Source organism: Dermacentor variabilis, chromosome 2 (assembly GCF_050947875.1).
Source record: "Dermacentor variabilis isolate Ectoservices chromosome 2, ASM5094787v1, whole genome shotgun sequence".
NCBI lineage: Eukaryota > Metazoa > Arthropoda > Arachnida > Ixodida > Ixodidae > Dermacentor > Dermacentor variabilis.
The window spans coordinates 44487858-44502600 of NC_134569.1; the positions used below are offsets into that span (position 1 = coordinate 44487858).

A 14743-nucleotide genomic window follows, 5' to 3' on the forward strand; every position below is an offset into this window, starting at 1 on the left:
TAATAATAATAATAATAATAATAGTAGTAGTAGTAGTAGTAGTAGTAGCAGTAGTAGTAGTAGTAGTACTAGTAGTAGTAATAGTAGTAGTAGTAGTAGTAGTAGTAGTAGTAATAGATCGTGAGACTGCAAGGCATGTCCACTTGAAAGGAATTCTGCGATTGACATCATTTTCGAGATATGCACCACGAAAGTAGCTGTAAAAATGCACTGCCGCAGCACTTACTTACTTTACAAAACACCGCTTTAGACATTGAAGCCCAAAAGTAACTGGACCGCTAATGCATTTTTTCGCAAAGTTCGGAAATTAATATCTCGAAACTTATGTCATCCTGAGAATGCGTTCCTATATGATCTACCTTGCAAACTTCCAGGCTACAACTTCCACATTGTAATATGTGCTGTACATTAATTAGTTAACAACGTAATTAGAGAATTTTTGTTAATTACTAGTTCATACATTTCGATTTCTAGTCGAAATAATGTCCACCTGTTTGGGCAATTCAGCTCAAGGATTATAATTGTGCTGTCTGCCACAGTGTAGCTTCTAAAGTTACCTAAGGTCTTCGCTGAAACACCTGGTACAGACCTCCGACAGCGCTCCGGCGCATGCGCGAAAAGCGTCGTAACACCAACGCGAGAAACCTAATCTAGAAACAAGCTACCCTGATAAGCTAACACCCTTAACTCACAAGACGGAATTCGTTGTCATTGAGACTACTCAAAAATCGCTAGGGAAATTCTTATGCTGCTATGTTATGTATTGTTATTGAATCTTATAATCTCGCTTGTGCAACAGTCTTTCGGAAGTGTTGGTACACCGGTCCCACCTTTTATTTTATATTTGTAATCATTACATTTGAAATTTGCTTTTGTATTGCCATTAACTCCTGCTTGAATTTTTTAAGCCATACGGTAATGTGTTTATATATATATATATATATATATATATATATATATATATATATATATATCGGTGATATAAGATGCGATGTATTGGAGGGCTCCTGATTGTTTTGAACCTTAACGAGCTTCTAAACAAGAGTGTTCTTGCATTGTGACCCCATTGAAACATGGCCACAGTGGCGTGTAAACGAACCCGCGACCTCGCGCTCAGCAGCAGGGCGTCATTGTCACTGAGTCACTGCAGCGAGTGCTGGCAAATGGCGAAAGCGCACAAAGGCTGGCAATATATTTGTTGCCAACATTTACAATCAATCAATCAATCCATCAATCGATCGATCGATCGATCAATCAATCATCCCGGTCGCTTTTTCCCGCATTTCTGAATTTTTTGTTCTTATGTATTCCTCGTCTCTGGCGCGTCCGAATGTGCGGCATCGTTGAATACGAAAACCACCATCGGCTGGTTTTCGGCAGAGGAAGTTTGGTTAGGCCAGCGAAGAGGAAGACGGCTAAAATACACGCATGACAAGACGACGCACGGCTGGGCAACTATACGGTTGGACGGGCATTCACCGTAGTCGTGCGTGTTTTCACTGGCGAGCTGAGAATGAATACGTAGGGAACTCAGCTTCGGAGAGGGTTGTTCAAGGGTCTCTCTGGGTCTTCTGAGTGCGTCCTTTGTGCTCCTTGAGATGTCTTCGGGAGATTTATGTGGATACGAATGTTAAGCGGCTCAAATTGCCATCGGGAAATACTAACAAGAAAGAGAATATGAACTTTCCTTTCATCGTGGATCATTGACAAATAAGTGCATGTCCGAAAGTTTTTGATTACGGAAAAGTAAGGAACAGCGTGAAACAGTGCATGCCGCCTACGTTGGATGGAAGCCGTGCAATATGATGACGTGATGCGCTTTCACGTGCAGCATTCCAGATCGTTGAAAGGCACGTAGGGAAACCTCATCGGTTTCTTTCGTTTCACCGCTTGCTTTCAGTTATGCCGAGCAGGCGGAACTGGCTTTCGGAATCGCCACTGTGTTTAATTAAGTTCACAGCCGAGTAGGTTTGTGCTGCCAGTCCGCTGAATCGGGCGCTCCGGTATAGCCGTTTGTCTATATTGCTGTGTCAAACTTCGTGCTCTGTCGGGAATCCCACGCGAGAAGTTCATGGCTGTAAATGAGTGATAGACTGCGCGTTCTTTTCCGTCTGACTGTATTCGAAGTAGTGCGCTATCAAGTTGCGCATCGCAGGTTTGTTTTGCATTTGCCATCTCTATTGCATGCAGCCTGCGCCCCCTGTGTGCTGTATTAGGAAAATCTAGCCGCATGCTTTCTTTTTTCGGCCAAAAATTCGTATGACTGAAACCTCATTCATGGGGGAGGGTGGCCATATTCTGAACTGGCGGCAAAACTGGAGCGAATGTTCGAGAGAGTTTCTCGCGACCCTCTCACCTTTTCTTTTTTTAAATGCGAAGCATTTCTTGGCGGAGATTTGCCACTTTGACAGGTATATCCATCTATTTAGCCGCCTACGTATTGGTGTTCTCATGGTCGTTTCGTTAACTTGGTGTGTGCAAAATTGGCATACTATGACAAGAGTGTATGACGAACGTAAATGGCAGGTCATTACATGAATGTCATGTAGGTCATGAAAGAGCCACCTACGTCTTCGTGCTCTCATGGTCGTTTCGTTAACTTGGTAGGCTCCCCGCACACTGTTAGGATCGGCCTGCAGCTATTTCAGCCCGCTGCAGATGCGACGATCCACCCTGTTGCGTACTCCAGGGTAGCGTACCGTACTGCTGCCGAGAAGTAGGGACGCCTGCCTATCGAAGCTCGACCGACATTACTTATTGGGTAGCGTGGCGTTGTCGGCGGGCTGCAGGCATCCGGTAGATCATGGCGACCAAGCAGGGGCGAGACGATTTGCTAGTGCGAAACTTGCACTGTTTATTCAAAGGTAGTTGAAAGAAAAGAAGAAAAGCATGAAGTATGAAGTCTCAAGTATGAAGTCTCTCAAAGTACATTTCGGAGCCCCTTAAATAGGCTCTACAAGTTGTGGGCGGGATCTTGCTTCCGTCGAATGACACGTGACAGGCACGGAGAGAGGGCCCCCGTGGGCTCCGGCTCAGGGGGGGGGGGTGAAGGGGATGAGGTAAGCACACACGATGCCATGACCATGAGAGGAGGGGAAGAGGTCGCCCGTGGGCTCCGGCTCAGGAATTAGGGTGAATGACCTCTCCGGCGCCCGTGGGCTCCGGCTTAGGAGTAGGGTGAATGACCCCTCGCCACGTGGTTTCAGACGCCAACCCTAACAACCTGCGGTGGGGGCGCCCTTCAGAGAACCAGCGAGGACAGCGCTAACCAACCGTGAACTTCCTTTGGAGAACTGCGGACTACGGCAGCTCTGGAATTTAGAGGCGCCGGCTGGGTTCGGGCGTGACCACCTGGCTACGGGGACGCAGGACAATGGACACCACGATGACTGCGCTGCAAAGGTCGTCTGCCCGCGGAGGGGGCACTGAAACCTGTGTGTGCGTGTGTGTGTTTGTAAAACGTCCCGCAGAGAGGCGGCTTGTTTACGCTGACGTCGAACGTTTTGCCTCACCTATGGATCTAGGGAGCACGAAGTGGATATAACCAGCTGTTGTCGGCGGCTAGTGTGTGCTCGTCGTCGTGCTCTTAGCTCGTCAATGTAATCGTGAGCTGTGTGCTCGTTTGCTGTATGCTTCGTCTTGCGGGCTCCATTTGGGAGTCACGCTAGACTGTGTAAATGTATCCCATGTTTCAACTGTAAATACCGTAAATAAATTCTGTTCATTTAGTTCCTCCCAAGTTCCTCTCTACGACCTTCAACCTTAAAAATGGTGGCAGCGGCGAGATCGTCCGACAACTCCTACAACTGCTAACAGCGGCGGGATCGTTCGACGACTCTAATAACACTGCTTCACGTAACATCGATTACCACAGGACGTGGGATCTGCCGGCTTTTTAAGCATGAAATGCTTATACCTCCCGTTGTTGGCGACCTTCAAGTGACCTCGAGCCAAAAGCTAGACCCGTTATTCGGGCACTCAAATGAGAATATCCGGGCAAGTTGCTATAACAAAACGAGATCATCCGGGCAACCAGTCAAAACTTAAGAAAATGCTGCCTCTGGCACCAACCCTTCGTACAGGACCGCATTACATATGCTATAGTTACTACCCAAACAAGTTGCAAAAAATATTGCTTCCGACTTTTTCCTAATGTTGGTTTGCGATATCACTCATGCTGTAGCTTATAGTACGCTGAAGTTTTATTTCATTTCCAAGAGGGGTTCGACCTTAAAAGGCAAATAGAGGGCACCATACACTTCATTATCTTTTGGCGCTGAGGCAGGGTTGCCTGTGTTCTCTTGAACGCCAGCGGTCCGCGAGTTCCGCGGCGCGGATGGCGCCACGCTGCGTGGCGCCTCCTTCAGGCGATTTTCTTCTTCTCGCTGGGCAGTGTCCATATGGACCATTGCGCAGTATGGCGTGGTGGGCTGGGGTGTGTCGTTGCGAACATGCACTGCACCCATTTTGAGATTGTGGCTCGTATCTTCTCCAACCAATCTGCTTTGCCGGCTGCCATTTCATGCTTATATCGATACTCTCGATTACGGGAGAGCCAGCAATTCTTTCTTTTCTGTCTTTTGTCCCGCTCGTTTCAAATATATTTTAGCAGAGATGTTTCCTTGTTCTAATTTTTCTTAATTTCCTTGTGTGCTGTGCTGCTTCACTGATAATTTCTCAAAGTGACAAGTAAACTGTGGACTTAAGTACATAATCTGCATGATTTATTGACGGCTGTTATCTGCCCTACGGCACTGTCTTGTCGAGAAAGATGGCGGTCGAGAGGAGGGGGGGAGGCGGGTAAGGCAGACAGGCTGCACACTAGTCAAATGGGGGACAAGTGATTAACTATCCTGGAAAGAAATGATATATAGTATGCACGTCAGCTTAAAAAAAAAGAAACAACGATCGCCTCTGCGACGAAGGTGCATGTTGTGTCATAGGTGTCGTTCAGTAAAAGCCAGGTGTGGGTAGCGCTCTGTCCTGTCTTTTTATTCTCTTGATTTATATCTCTTTCGAGTTGTTATTTTTAACGTAATTACGCTTCGGCCTTGTACGTGTCCGATTGTCCTTTGTGGAAAGGAATGGAAAGTGCGAAGTATGAAGCAGAGGTACAACAATGCGCGCGCGCTGCTCCATGGCGCGCTCTAAGTGGCCAGAGAGGCCGCTGGAGTCAGTGAATCATAACAGCGCTCGTGCGGCATTCTGGGCATAATCATGCTGCTGGGGCTTGCATGGGGAAAGAGAAAAAAAAAGGGGGGGGGACGCTGCCTTTTCTGTTCGTTCCTTGTTCCACACTCTATACGCCACTGCCTTCGCGAGCCGCCGTTTGGAAAACAGTGAGCGGCTGCATCTGGTGGGGTAAATGTTTGCAGCACGTGGAGGGAATCCAAAAGTAGCTCTGCTATGCTTGCGCCATCGCACCATAAGCCCGTTGCGAGCGACGTCGGTGTTCACGTTGCACAGCATCTCGCGGTGTTTTGCGCACGCTCGGCTGTCAGGGTGCATGTCAGCGTCAGCTGGCAGGCCAGTCTCTCACTCTTCCGCCCCCTTTCTCTCTGTCTTTTCCGTTGCTCAACAATCCTAAGTTTTTTCAACTAATGGGCCCAACTTGTAATAATTTTGTAACTCTGGCAATGCGTGTGTATGCCAGCCGTGCCTCTTGTCTTCTTGAACCGAACGCGCTTTCATATAGCATAGCCGGCAAGTGCTTTTCTTGGCACTTGTACTGGGCAGAAGGAGCTTGGTACTGTTGGGTTCTCCAGGATAGCGTACCCCACCGCAGCCAAGTTGTTGCGACGCCTGTTTACCGAAGCTCGACCGACGTTACTATTGGGTAACGTAGCGTTGTCGGCGTGCTGCTGGCATCCGGTAGACCCTGACGACCAGGCAAGGACGAGACGACTTCTTGTGCGAAACTTGCACGGTTTATTCAATGGTTGGCGAAAGATTAGAAGAATAGAATGAAGTGAAAAAGTACATTGCGGGACCCTTTAATTAGGCCCACTAAAGTCGTAGGTGGCATCTTGCTCACGCCAACGTCAGGTGATATGCACTGAGTTCCACGGTGCTTGGCAGCGACGCCCACTCACCCGGCGACCTTTCACGAGTCCGCCACCGCAGGTGGCTACCAGCAGGTCTGGGATCGTAGGCGCATATCCTTTCTTCTAGGCGACGTTGGTTCGCGGACGTTCTCCTGTAGAGCTTGACAGTTCGTGGAAAGGGCGTCTGGTTAGGTGGCTGATCCATTGCCCCAGTTGACGTCTTCACGAGCGTGCCTCCGCTGACGGCAGCCCGGGCCCTGTCTGGTTCGCGCAAAGGGTTTTCACGCAAACACACAAAGGGGCCTGTGAACACTGCGGGACGTCCGCCAGACCGGCATCCACTTGCGACAGCCATAGCCAATTAGGCATCCATCCTTCGTTTCGATGAGGCATGGTGGTAGAGCATCCTCTTTGGCCGGGGTGTTACACACCAACCGTAACAGTAAGAAGGGCCAGCGGCTTACCTGTGTGGCAATTCTGTCGGCGAGCTTGGGACGTGAGCTGTCGCCGCGTCCACGAAAGAAAAGTTATCTTGCCTGATAACGGACTTAAGCTGACTGAAATGAGTCAGTGGCGTTACATAGAGAACAGATGATTTGGAGATTTTCACTCCAGTTCATTCGAATGGAATTAGAAAGGGTAGTAGCTTGGCACGAAAAGTAAGTCGCAGGAAAGCTACACGCTGAAGCCGTGAGTTTGTTGTTGTTGGAGTGCGATTCACGAACAAACGGTCTCATCTTTCTCTGGAACGACCGGAATAAACGTAGGTTTGCAGTGCTCGGACTTTCTTGCTCCGATTTCTTTCCGAGGACATTATTTTCTATCCCCTCACTTCTTTTACACTGTTACAATTTTTATGTGAAAATAAAGTTCTGTTAAATGGCTCTCTCTGGGCTTCGCGTGGGAGTCGGGGCTGCTGCACCGGTTGTAGGTACGGCAACTTGTTGCAAGCTCTCTCCTCAGCGATGCACTTTTGTCCCGTTATCCCTTCCAAACAGCAGGCTAAAGCGCCATCCTTTTTGAATGAATGTTTTGTCATCGTCATTGTTGTTACGAGTGTTGTTGTAAAGTGGCGCTGCTATCTCACGCGTTAACCACGCTCGTCTGGTGTCACGCAGGGCGAGGAGAAAGGGCATCTGGTGGTTCCTCGCATCGTGACCACGGCCGACTGGGGCCCCATGGACGAGTCCATGGACGCGGCGGGGGACATGCGGTTCTCGTCGGGCCCGCCGCTCGGCGCCGGCGTCTCGGCCACGCTGCCCGCGGAGCGACGCCGATCGCTGTCCGGCGGCGCCCACCGCCTGCCCGCCTTGCAGCTGTCGTCGCGGGCGCGCAGGCAGTCCGGCGACGATGTGCTCGGCGGTGAGCGTCTGCGCTAGAAGCCTACTTTTCATCCCTCATTACGGAGCGCGTGCCGTGGTCTCCTCCTCGCCACCTCTGTCCTGTGCTCGGCGGGACCCTTTCGACGGGAACAAGTGCCCAGTGGCAGGTCGAACAAACCCCGAGGCGTACGGACTTTACAGAAATATCTGATAAGCAGAGGAAGACGGGAAAAGAGGGCGACGTGAGCCGGCTGGCTAAACTGTGCTGGTTATCGTGTAGGAGGATAAAGGGAATTAGAGATATCGGAAGGGGATAGGAACTAAGATACAGCGTGGGTTTTAGAAAATGAAAAAAAAAAGAAGAAATTGCGCAGGATTACGCAGAGAAAGCAAGAAAAGCTTCAAATAGGTTTGGGCACCATGTTGGGCGAATATAAGCTGTTAGCAAATGTAAAATAGCAAGAAATGTTTATCTTGATTGGTACGCGCTATTTGGCGATGCAGAAGTGTCTGCCGGAAAAATAGAACACACACAGAGAAAACACGCTCCCTCCACGGCGTTGAACACGTACCCTCCATATGATATAAGTTAATCTCAGGCTTACTCGCCTCAAAGGTCATTGCTTGCGGTATGTGCAATCATGTGACTGACGTTAGCTAAAGACCATTAATCCATACAAGTAGCAGAGGCAGATTACCCGCGAAAGTTGTTGCTATTTAAGATATTCTGCAGCTTTATAGATATCCGGTATGCATTTGTTGTTATTTAGCAAGAATTCTCGCAATCGCTCAAGTCCTCAACACTTTGTGGCTCTTCAGGAGTGTAGTGGCGCGGGAAGACAGCTCAGTGGGGAACAGTGAACTTTGAGAAATTTCAAACGCGTCGGAGAAAGATCACCGCCCAAGCACTCCGTACAGATGGTTAACCAGGGAAGCTGAAACGCGCGGCCCCGGTATTTATCACTGGGTTAATCCCGACGGTTCGTTAGACGGCTTGGTAGGTTACCGGATCTTCGGTACGCAGTTGCTGCTTGCGCTCGGCTGCATGAGCCTGTTCTTGTGCCCGGGCTGCAGCACCGGCGTGGCGTAGACGAGCTCGTTCCCGGTTCTGCTCGCGGCGTTGCTGATCGAAAGCTGCCTGCTCCTCAGGAGTACGTATGATGCGTGGCCTACCCATTTCGGAGCTGGAGAGAAACTGCTGCGCGCGCGATCGGCTGCGAGGGAGAGCAACGACGTCACTACTGGCGCAACTAGTCGCGCGCCTCTCTCCCTCTTTCTTTTTTCGCGCATGCGCATAATGTTACACCGGAGGGGTTTTCGGCCTACAATGGCTACAGACGGACGGATGGACGAATCGGCTAGCGATATACATCTTCTCTGTAAAAATAAATAGAGAAGCCCCTTAGGAGCTGTGAAGATGAGTCTGTTAATTCTTCTAAAGTGTTGCTTTATTTCTTTTCTTCTAAGTGCTGGAAATGTCTCAGGTGTTCAAGTTCCAAGTTGCCCAGCTACCCCCTTAAGTGTAACTATGGACGACCTGTCATTTCGTCAGTGTATTAACAACGCCATGCCAGTGCCTGAATACGTTCTTTCACGAAACTGCGTCCTGCAACGAAAGGGCAATAGTGGAGGTCCGTGTAAATTAAATCGATTGTTGAGCGGAACTCGCACGAATGCGGTAGGTTTGCTTCACTCTGTACATGTCTATTGGATGGATCTTGATCAAGACCACGGGCATATCCCGACTAGAACAACAGCGCCAACTATGAATATAAGCCAGGTAGCCCGGGTTACATGTTTATGTGACAGCCATTGTTATACGCTGGACGTAATGAGCTTCCTGATAACGATGCTGTGACTTCCGACATGGCTCTCTCCCTGGATTGCGAGGAATTTCGAGGAATTTTGAAGAGTTTTGTGACGGCTTTTGGGTTCGACTTGAGCTCCCTGGAAAGCACTTGTCACTGCCGAAAGGGGGTATCGCGGGCTGGAAGAGTGTTGCCTTGGGAAAACACGGCACCCGCCTCTGGTTAGAGTGTGTTGCTTGATATGCCTGCCACTCATCTGCAGACCACACATGTTCTGGTTGCGCGTGGTTTGCATGAAGCCTCGATAGGGGTCGGTGCTGGGTGAACTGTGAAGTTGGCGGTGGCACGCAAGAATGGGGAGCGGTGGTACTGGCTTTAGCGCTCGTGTTCGAGTCAGGATGTGTAGCCTTTACATGTCGCACGAAATAAAAAAGTACGCGTAATGGCTGGGCTAGCTTCACCGCATTGGCCAAAATTCTTGTGGGCAGGGAAAGGGTAGATGGCGAACGTGTTGCCGTTTGTTTGCATTGTTATTTTTCCTGTCTCTTGCAATTTTCAGAATGTTATTGTTCATAGTGTCATTAATGAGTGGATTGTCACAATAGCCCTAAGTTTTACGGTGCAAGTAGAACATTTCGGCGTATCGGGATATCGTATTATATAGTTGTAATTAGCGAGAACGATAGTGCTAAGCAAAGGACGTATACACAACCTGACAGTCGATGACAGTGCTTGTCTTCGTCTGTCACGTTGTGTACGCGTCGTTTGCTTAGCGCTGTAGCTGTCGCTAATTATGACTTAGAAACTAGCCTAAACTGCTACCGTTATAAGCCGTCTAGTTGTTTCAAGTGCTATTTAGAAAAATGATGTGCCGCGACGTAGTACTTCCGTGGCATCACAGCTTTGCTTCGCAGTTCTCTGCGCACTTAACCTACCCTGTATAGTGCACTAACTCTGCTGCCATGGCCTGCCGCAGACGCTTTCGCTTGCCTGTGCTGAAGGTAGCGGATGCGTAGACTGCTAGCTTGGTGCTTGGTTTCGGTGTGATTTTTTTTTTCATTTGGTAAAAGGTGAAGGCAAATCTTCGTTATGGACATAACTTTGATGAGGGCCGAATAAAAGTGAAAAAAGGAGAAGAGAACACCAGCACAATGGAATGAGCGTAATACGCGCTAAATAAACGCACACCGTCGAAATCGAGTCACATGCCTACGGTATATTCCGCAATCCAGCCGGAGGTTGAGGACGTGAGGACGGGATCTGTTTCCGTGTGGTGCGCGGTCTGATAACTGATCTGAGACGTTCCGTTTGACGTGTGGCAATGTCTACACATCTGCGTAAACAAACAAAATATGGCGTGTTGCTGGGCTGGATGCAAACTTGCTGCTTGTGAGATTCGGAACGCGCCGAATTGCATTTTCTGCACGCGACGTGACGTGGCGTCGCGTGCGTTAATTACAATCTGTGCTTTACATATAGCTCACTATTTGATGTTCGATTGGAGAATATACGCCACAGTGACCAGGCGTGCGTATTCGATGGTATCGCTGAACGCGCTTATCCGAAATTTCTTCTCCCTGGAGGAATACAGCCGCTGTTGTATCTTGCAAACGTTGTGTAGAGGCGCTATATACGGTCACCATTGTATATAGTAGAAAATTTTCGACGTAATGCTAAATTGGCTTAAGGTAATATACCGGCATTTGCGGCACCAATCATGATTCGTATATACTTCCAAGACACGGGTCGCGCGCGCGCTCATTTCACTGCACTCCACGTCGCATCGTCTTTTGGAACGGTTTACTTGCACGAGCTGTTGCGGGGTTTGCGGTGATAGCGCATGCTTGCATGTCTGGCGCGCACAGCGGCTTTGGTAAAGCGTTGCGCTGCATACGCGCGGCGATCGTGACTGTCCCGTTTAATTTATATCTAGGAACGCACCAGATAAAGCAGCTTTATCTGGGGATCTTTTCCTTTCTTCTTTATTTCTTTTTCTTTGTAGCAGCGTAGATGTATGTTAATTACAACCGTGCGTCGGTGACTGTTGGCGCAAGAGGTGCTTCCAAGAAGTTCTTGGGACACTGCGAGTTCACGGCCAGGTCAGAGACCGGGCCATGCAGGGGTGTTTATATTGTATTCCTAGTTTTACCCGATATAATCTTAGATCTTTGTTTTGAAGTTTATAACGATTAATTGTCAACATACCTTGCGTAAACAGTCTCCAGACTCTCATATACTCAGTTGGTTATCCGTGTAGTGCTCGTGAACTAGTGTCTAAAGTTGTTAATAGGTTGCCTAACGTGGACAACCTGCGAAGGTTGCTGGCTCGCTCTCTCATGTAACTTATGCGTCGAGAGGATATGTCAACGCTCACAGTGCATTGGGTGCGGAAAGCACCAGAAGTTTGTGGAGACTCACTGGACAACGTTCAGTTAAGGAATACGTTGTAGCGGGAGTGAGTTTACGCGAGTAAACAGTGTTCGGGACAGTCACGACCGCGGCGCTCTGCGGAGCTCCAAACTGGGCGAGACCCACAGCTGTGCTGCTCTCCCCTGGCCGGGGCCGCCCCCACCTCCCGTTGTCTCCCCGCCGGGGCCATCCCGCCTCGCAGGCGTGTCGCCGTCACGCAAGGCGGTGCTGTTCGATGCCTTCCGGCCGCGCTCCAAGTCCGACTCCAAGGGCTCTTCGTCCTCAGGGAGCCGCAAGCCCAACAACCTCATGTCGGCGCTGCGGGGCCACAGCTGGTTCCCGGGCTCTCGCAGCGCGCTGACGCCGCCCAACGGTGCGGCCAGCGGCGGTGCGTCGGCGCCCATGTCCCCGCTGTCGCCGCTCAGCCCCGTGGACTCGGAGGCCCCCTTCCGGCGCCCGCGCTCGGGCTCCGAGAGCCGCACGGGCGCCGTCTCCAAAGTCATGGACCTCTTCCGGAGCCGCTCGCAGTCGGTCAGCGTCGAGGGAAAGACCAAGGTTCGTCCCAGCACGCAACCGGTACCTATACCCGTATATACTTCAACTCGCGGGTCGCTTGCAGCGCTGCCCGAAAGCACGCGAGGCGTGCACAGGCGCAATATCCTTGCGCTCTGTCTGAAAAAACATTTATTTACAGAAGTTTTGTACACGAAGGGTGCGGGAGCTGTCCGTAAGGATAGCTCCCGCACCCTTCCTGCTCTTTCTACCCCTCTTGCTGCCCCTTACAAACACTGGGTGGGCTTCCCCTTACGGGAGCCCATTGGCGTCGGCCGCCGCCCGGGCCCACTCGACCAAGGCCCGTTGGGCCGTTAGGTCAGAGCAGCCGAGCAAGGCTGCCTCCCAGTCGTCCCGTGAAGGGTTGGGTAGGGGGTTAGATTTGGGGTTTCTTGACATGCCCAAACCACGTCTGAGGACTTTTGCTCACAGTGCGGGCACTTCCCCGTGCAAGCGGGGTCGAAATATTTTAAGACTACCGGGCACAGTAGAGTTTGGTGTAAAGGCGAAGGAGAATGCGCTCCTCTGCCTTTGTGAAGCCCTTACAGGGCTTAGGATAGATGGAATAGCCGGATTGGTAATCCTTGCGCAGGAGATGTTTCCAGGCGTCTGATTGATGGCGGGATTTGAGAGTTCTGTTTTTGCTTGGTACTGATACGTTGCAGCGACATGTTAGCGACTTTGCGCATGCGCCCGCGGAGCAGACGACGTGGCGCGGATGAACACATCACGAGGAAATTCGGCCTACGTGTATTGGCTCCAGCTTCCGCAGTGCTGCAAACGACTTCCGAGATGGAGTATAGCCGCATTCACATGAATGCGACAGCGGCGCATTGCAACGCATTTCTAGCGCATCGCATCCACGTAAACAATGGTAAAGCACTAAGAAAGCGTATACCATTAACACGCCAGGAGAGGATAGACCAAGACTAAGTCGCGCCATGTGATGCGTGTAAGCGCTGGCGTGTTGCATCGAGTGAAAGAATAAAAAAAAGTGACAGCGTGTGCTTTACTTTATCACCGGACAAACCCACCAACCGGAAGCAGGTTCCGGCATGTTTCAGGCGAACGGTGATGCATCGCGTGTAAACGGTGTCGCTTAGTGTTACTCTGGCGCGCTAAGAAATACGACACGCAGCTGTCGCGTTTATGTAAATCCTGCTTTTGTTCCGCGCGCATTCTTGGTGGTCATTGAGCGATGTCGTCATTGAACTCAACCTTTCGCGTTATAGTAAATAAATGGGAAATAATTACCATGAAATTGCTGTCAGGGAAGGTGACTCATTTCATTCAGCATATGCAGCTTTCGCGCACTGTAGTGGTTTTTGTAGTGCACCGGCGTGAGTGACCATTTGCAGTCCTGCTGTGCATCCTAATGCGTGCACGCATTGTTCACTCTCTCCCTTTTCTCTTTATATTCCATTTTACTTACCCAATCGTGTAGGGTGACAGAACGAACGCTCGTGTGGTTGACTTCCCTACCTTTCCCCTTTTCGCTTTCTCTCTATTTCTCTCTCTATTCAGCAATGCTTGCTTTTCGCCATCGCTAAATAAACAGACAAGTCTGGCACCGACTGCTTTAGTAGACATTGAGACTGCACGTGTTACAGCGAAATCAATACAGGTTCACTCGACGGAACAAATCGCCGATTTCGTTCGGCGAACGAGTACCGACTTGTGACTCAGCGTCACCGGACCGTGGCGTATACGTAAACATGACGATGACCAGCTTTTTGCGACGCAACTCGGTACCGCAGAGTCCCGCGACGAAGCCCAGTCCGCGGGCGACATTGGCCGTCTCGTGCGTCGCGTCAGCCTGCCCCTAAAGAATACGGAGCACGCTGTAAGCACAATCAGTGATCGAGTGGGAACTAAACTGCAGACTTCCCTGCGACCCGCCTTTAAAGGGACACTAAAGGTTACCAGAAACTCAAGTTAAAGTGGTAGAGCAATGTTCTAGAACGTCTAAGGCTTCAATCTAATCGCGAACAGAGCTTTAGTAACAGAGAAATTGAGGTAAATGCATGACACGATTTGAGACCCCCCAGCGACATTCCGGTACTAGCCCGATGACGAAAGGACTCCTCATAATTTGTGTTACTAATACTCAACTACTCGTATTAAAAATATCATTTCATTCGATTATAAGACGGAAAAAAATGCTACTTGTCTACGTCTATTCGATTCTAAGAAAAAATAACATTTTGACGTTACCCTTCAGTAATATGGGTGGTAGAAAGGTTTCGTTTTCGCTCGACTCTGCGCGCTCGACACTGCGCCGCGCACGCTTTGGAGTTTCAGTAGTTTCGTTATCGCGTCGTGCTGTGAGGGTTCTCCTGGCTCGCGAAACTTTCATTTGGAACAAGCAGCGAGATGCCACGTCCATGTGATGTCGTGGGAAGCCCTCGTTGCTTTCCCGCTCCGGAGAGCCGGTGTCGAGGCCGCCGTCGTAGTACGCAACGACGCCGGCAGTGCGAGCCCTCAGCAGCAGGTCGCGCTCGTCGGTGCTCAAATCGCTGAAGTTGAGCCCACCATCGCGAGCCAATCTGTCGGTGTCAGGGTCCATTGCGACGAGCGTAGAAGTTAGCGTCATAGAATGAAGTACCAG

General features: G+C 50.1%; 1 protein-coding gene across 6 annotated transcripts in view; it reads left to right on the top strand.

Annotated features, from left to right (window-relative positions):
* SNF4Agamma (SNF4/AMP-activated protein kinase gamma subunit) overlaps window positions 1-14743 on the top strand; it is a 420535-nt gene that overhangs the window by 177479 nt on the left and 228313 nt on the right. For 4 of the 6 annotated variants that reach the window (XM_075680298.1, XM_075680301.1, XM_075680302.1 and 1 more), the window contains exons 2-3: window positions 7163-7406; window positions 11786-12159. In XM_075680298.1, the coding sequence (XP_075536413.1) occupies window positions 7163-7406; window positions 11786-12159 (618 nt within the window). The remainder of the gene's footprint in view (window positions 1-7162; window positions 7407-11785; window positions 12160-14743) is intronic. The other 2 variants (XM_075680299.1, XM_075680300.1) reach the window with 2 other exon arrangements.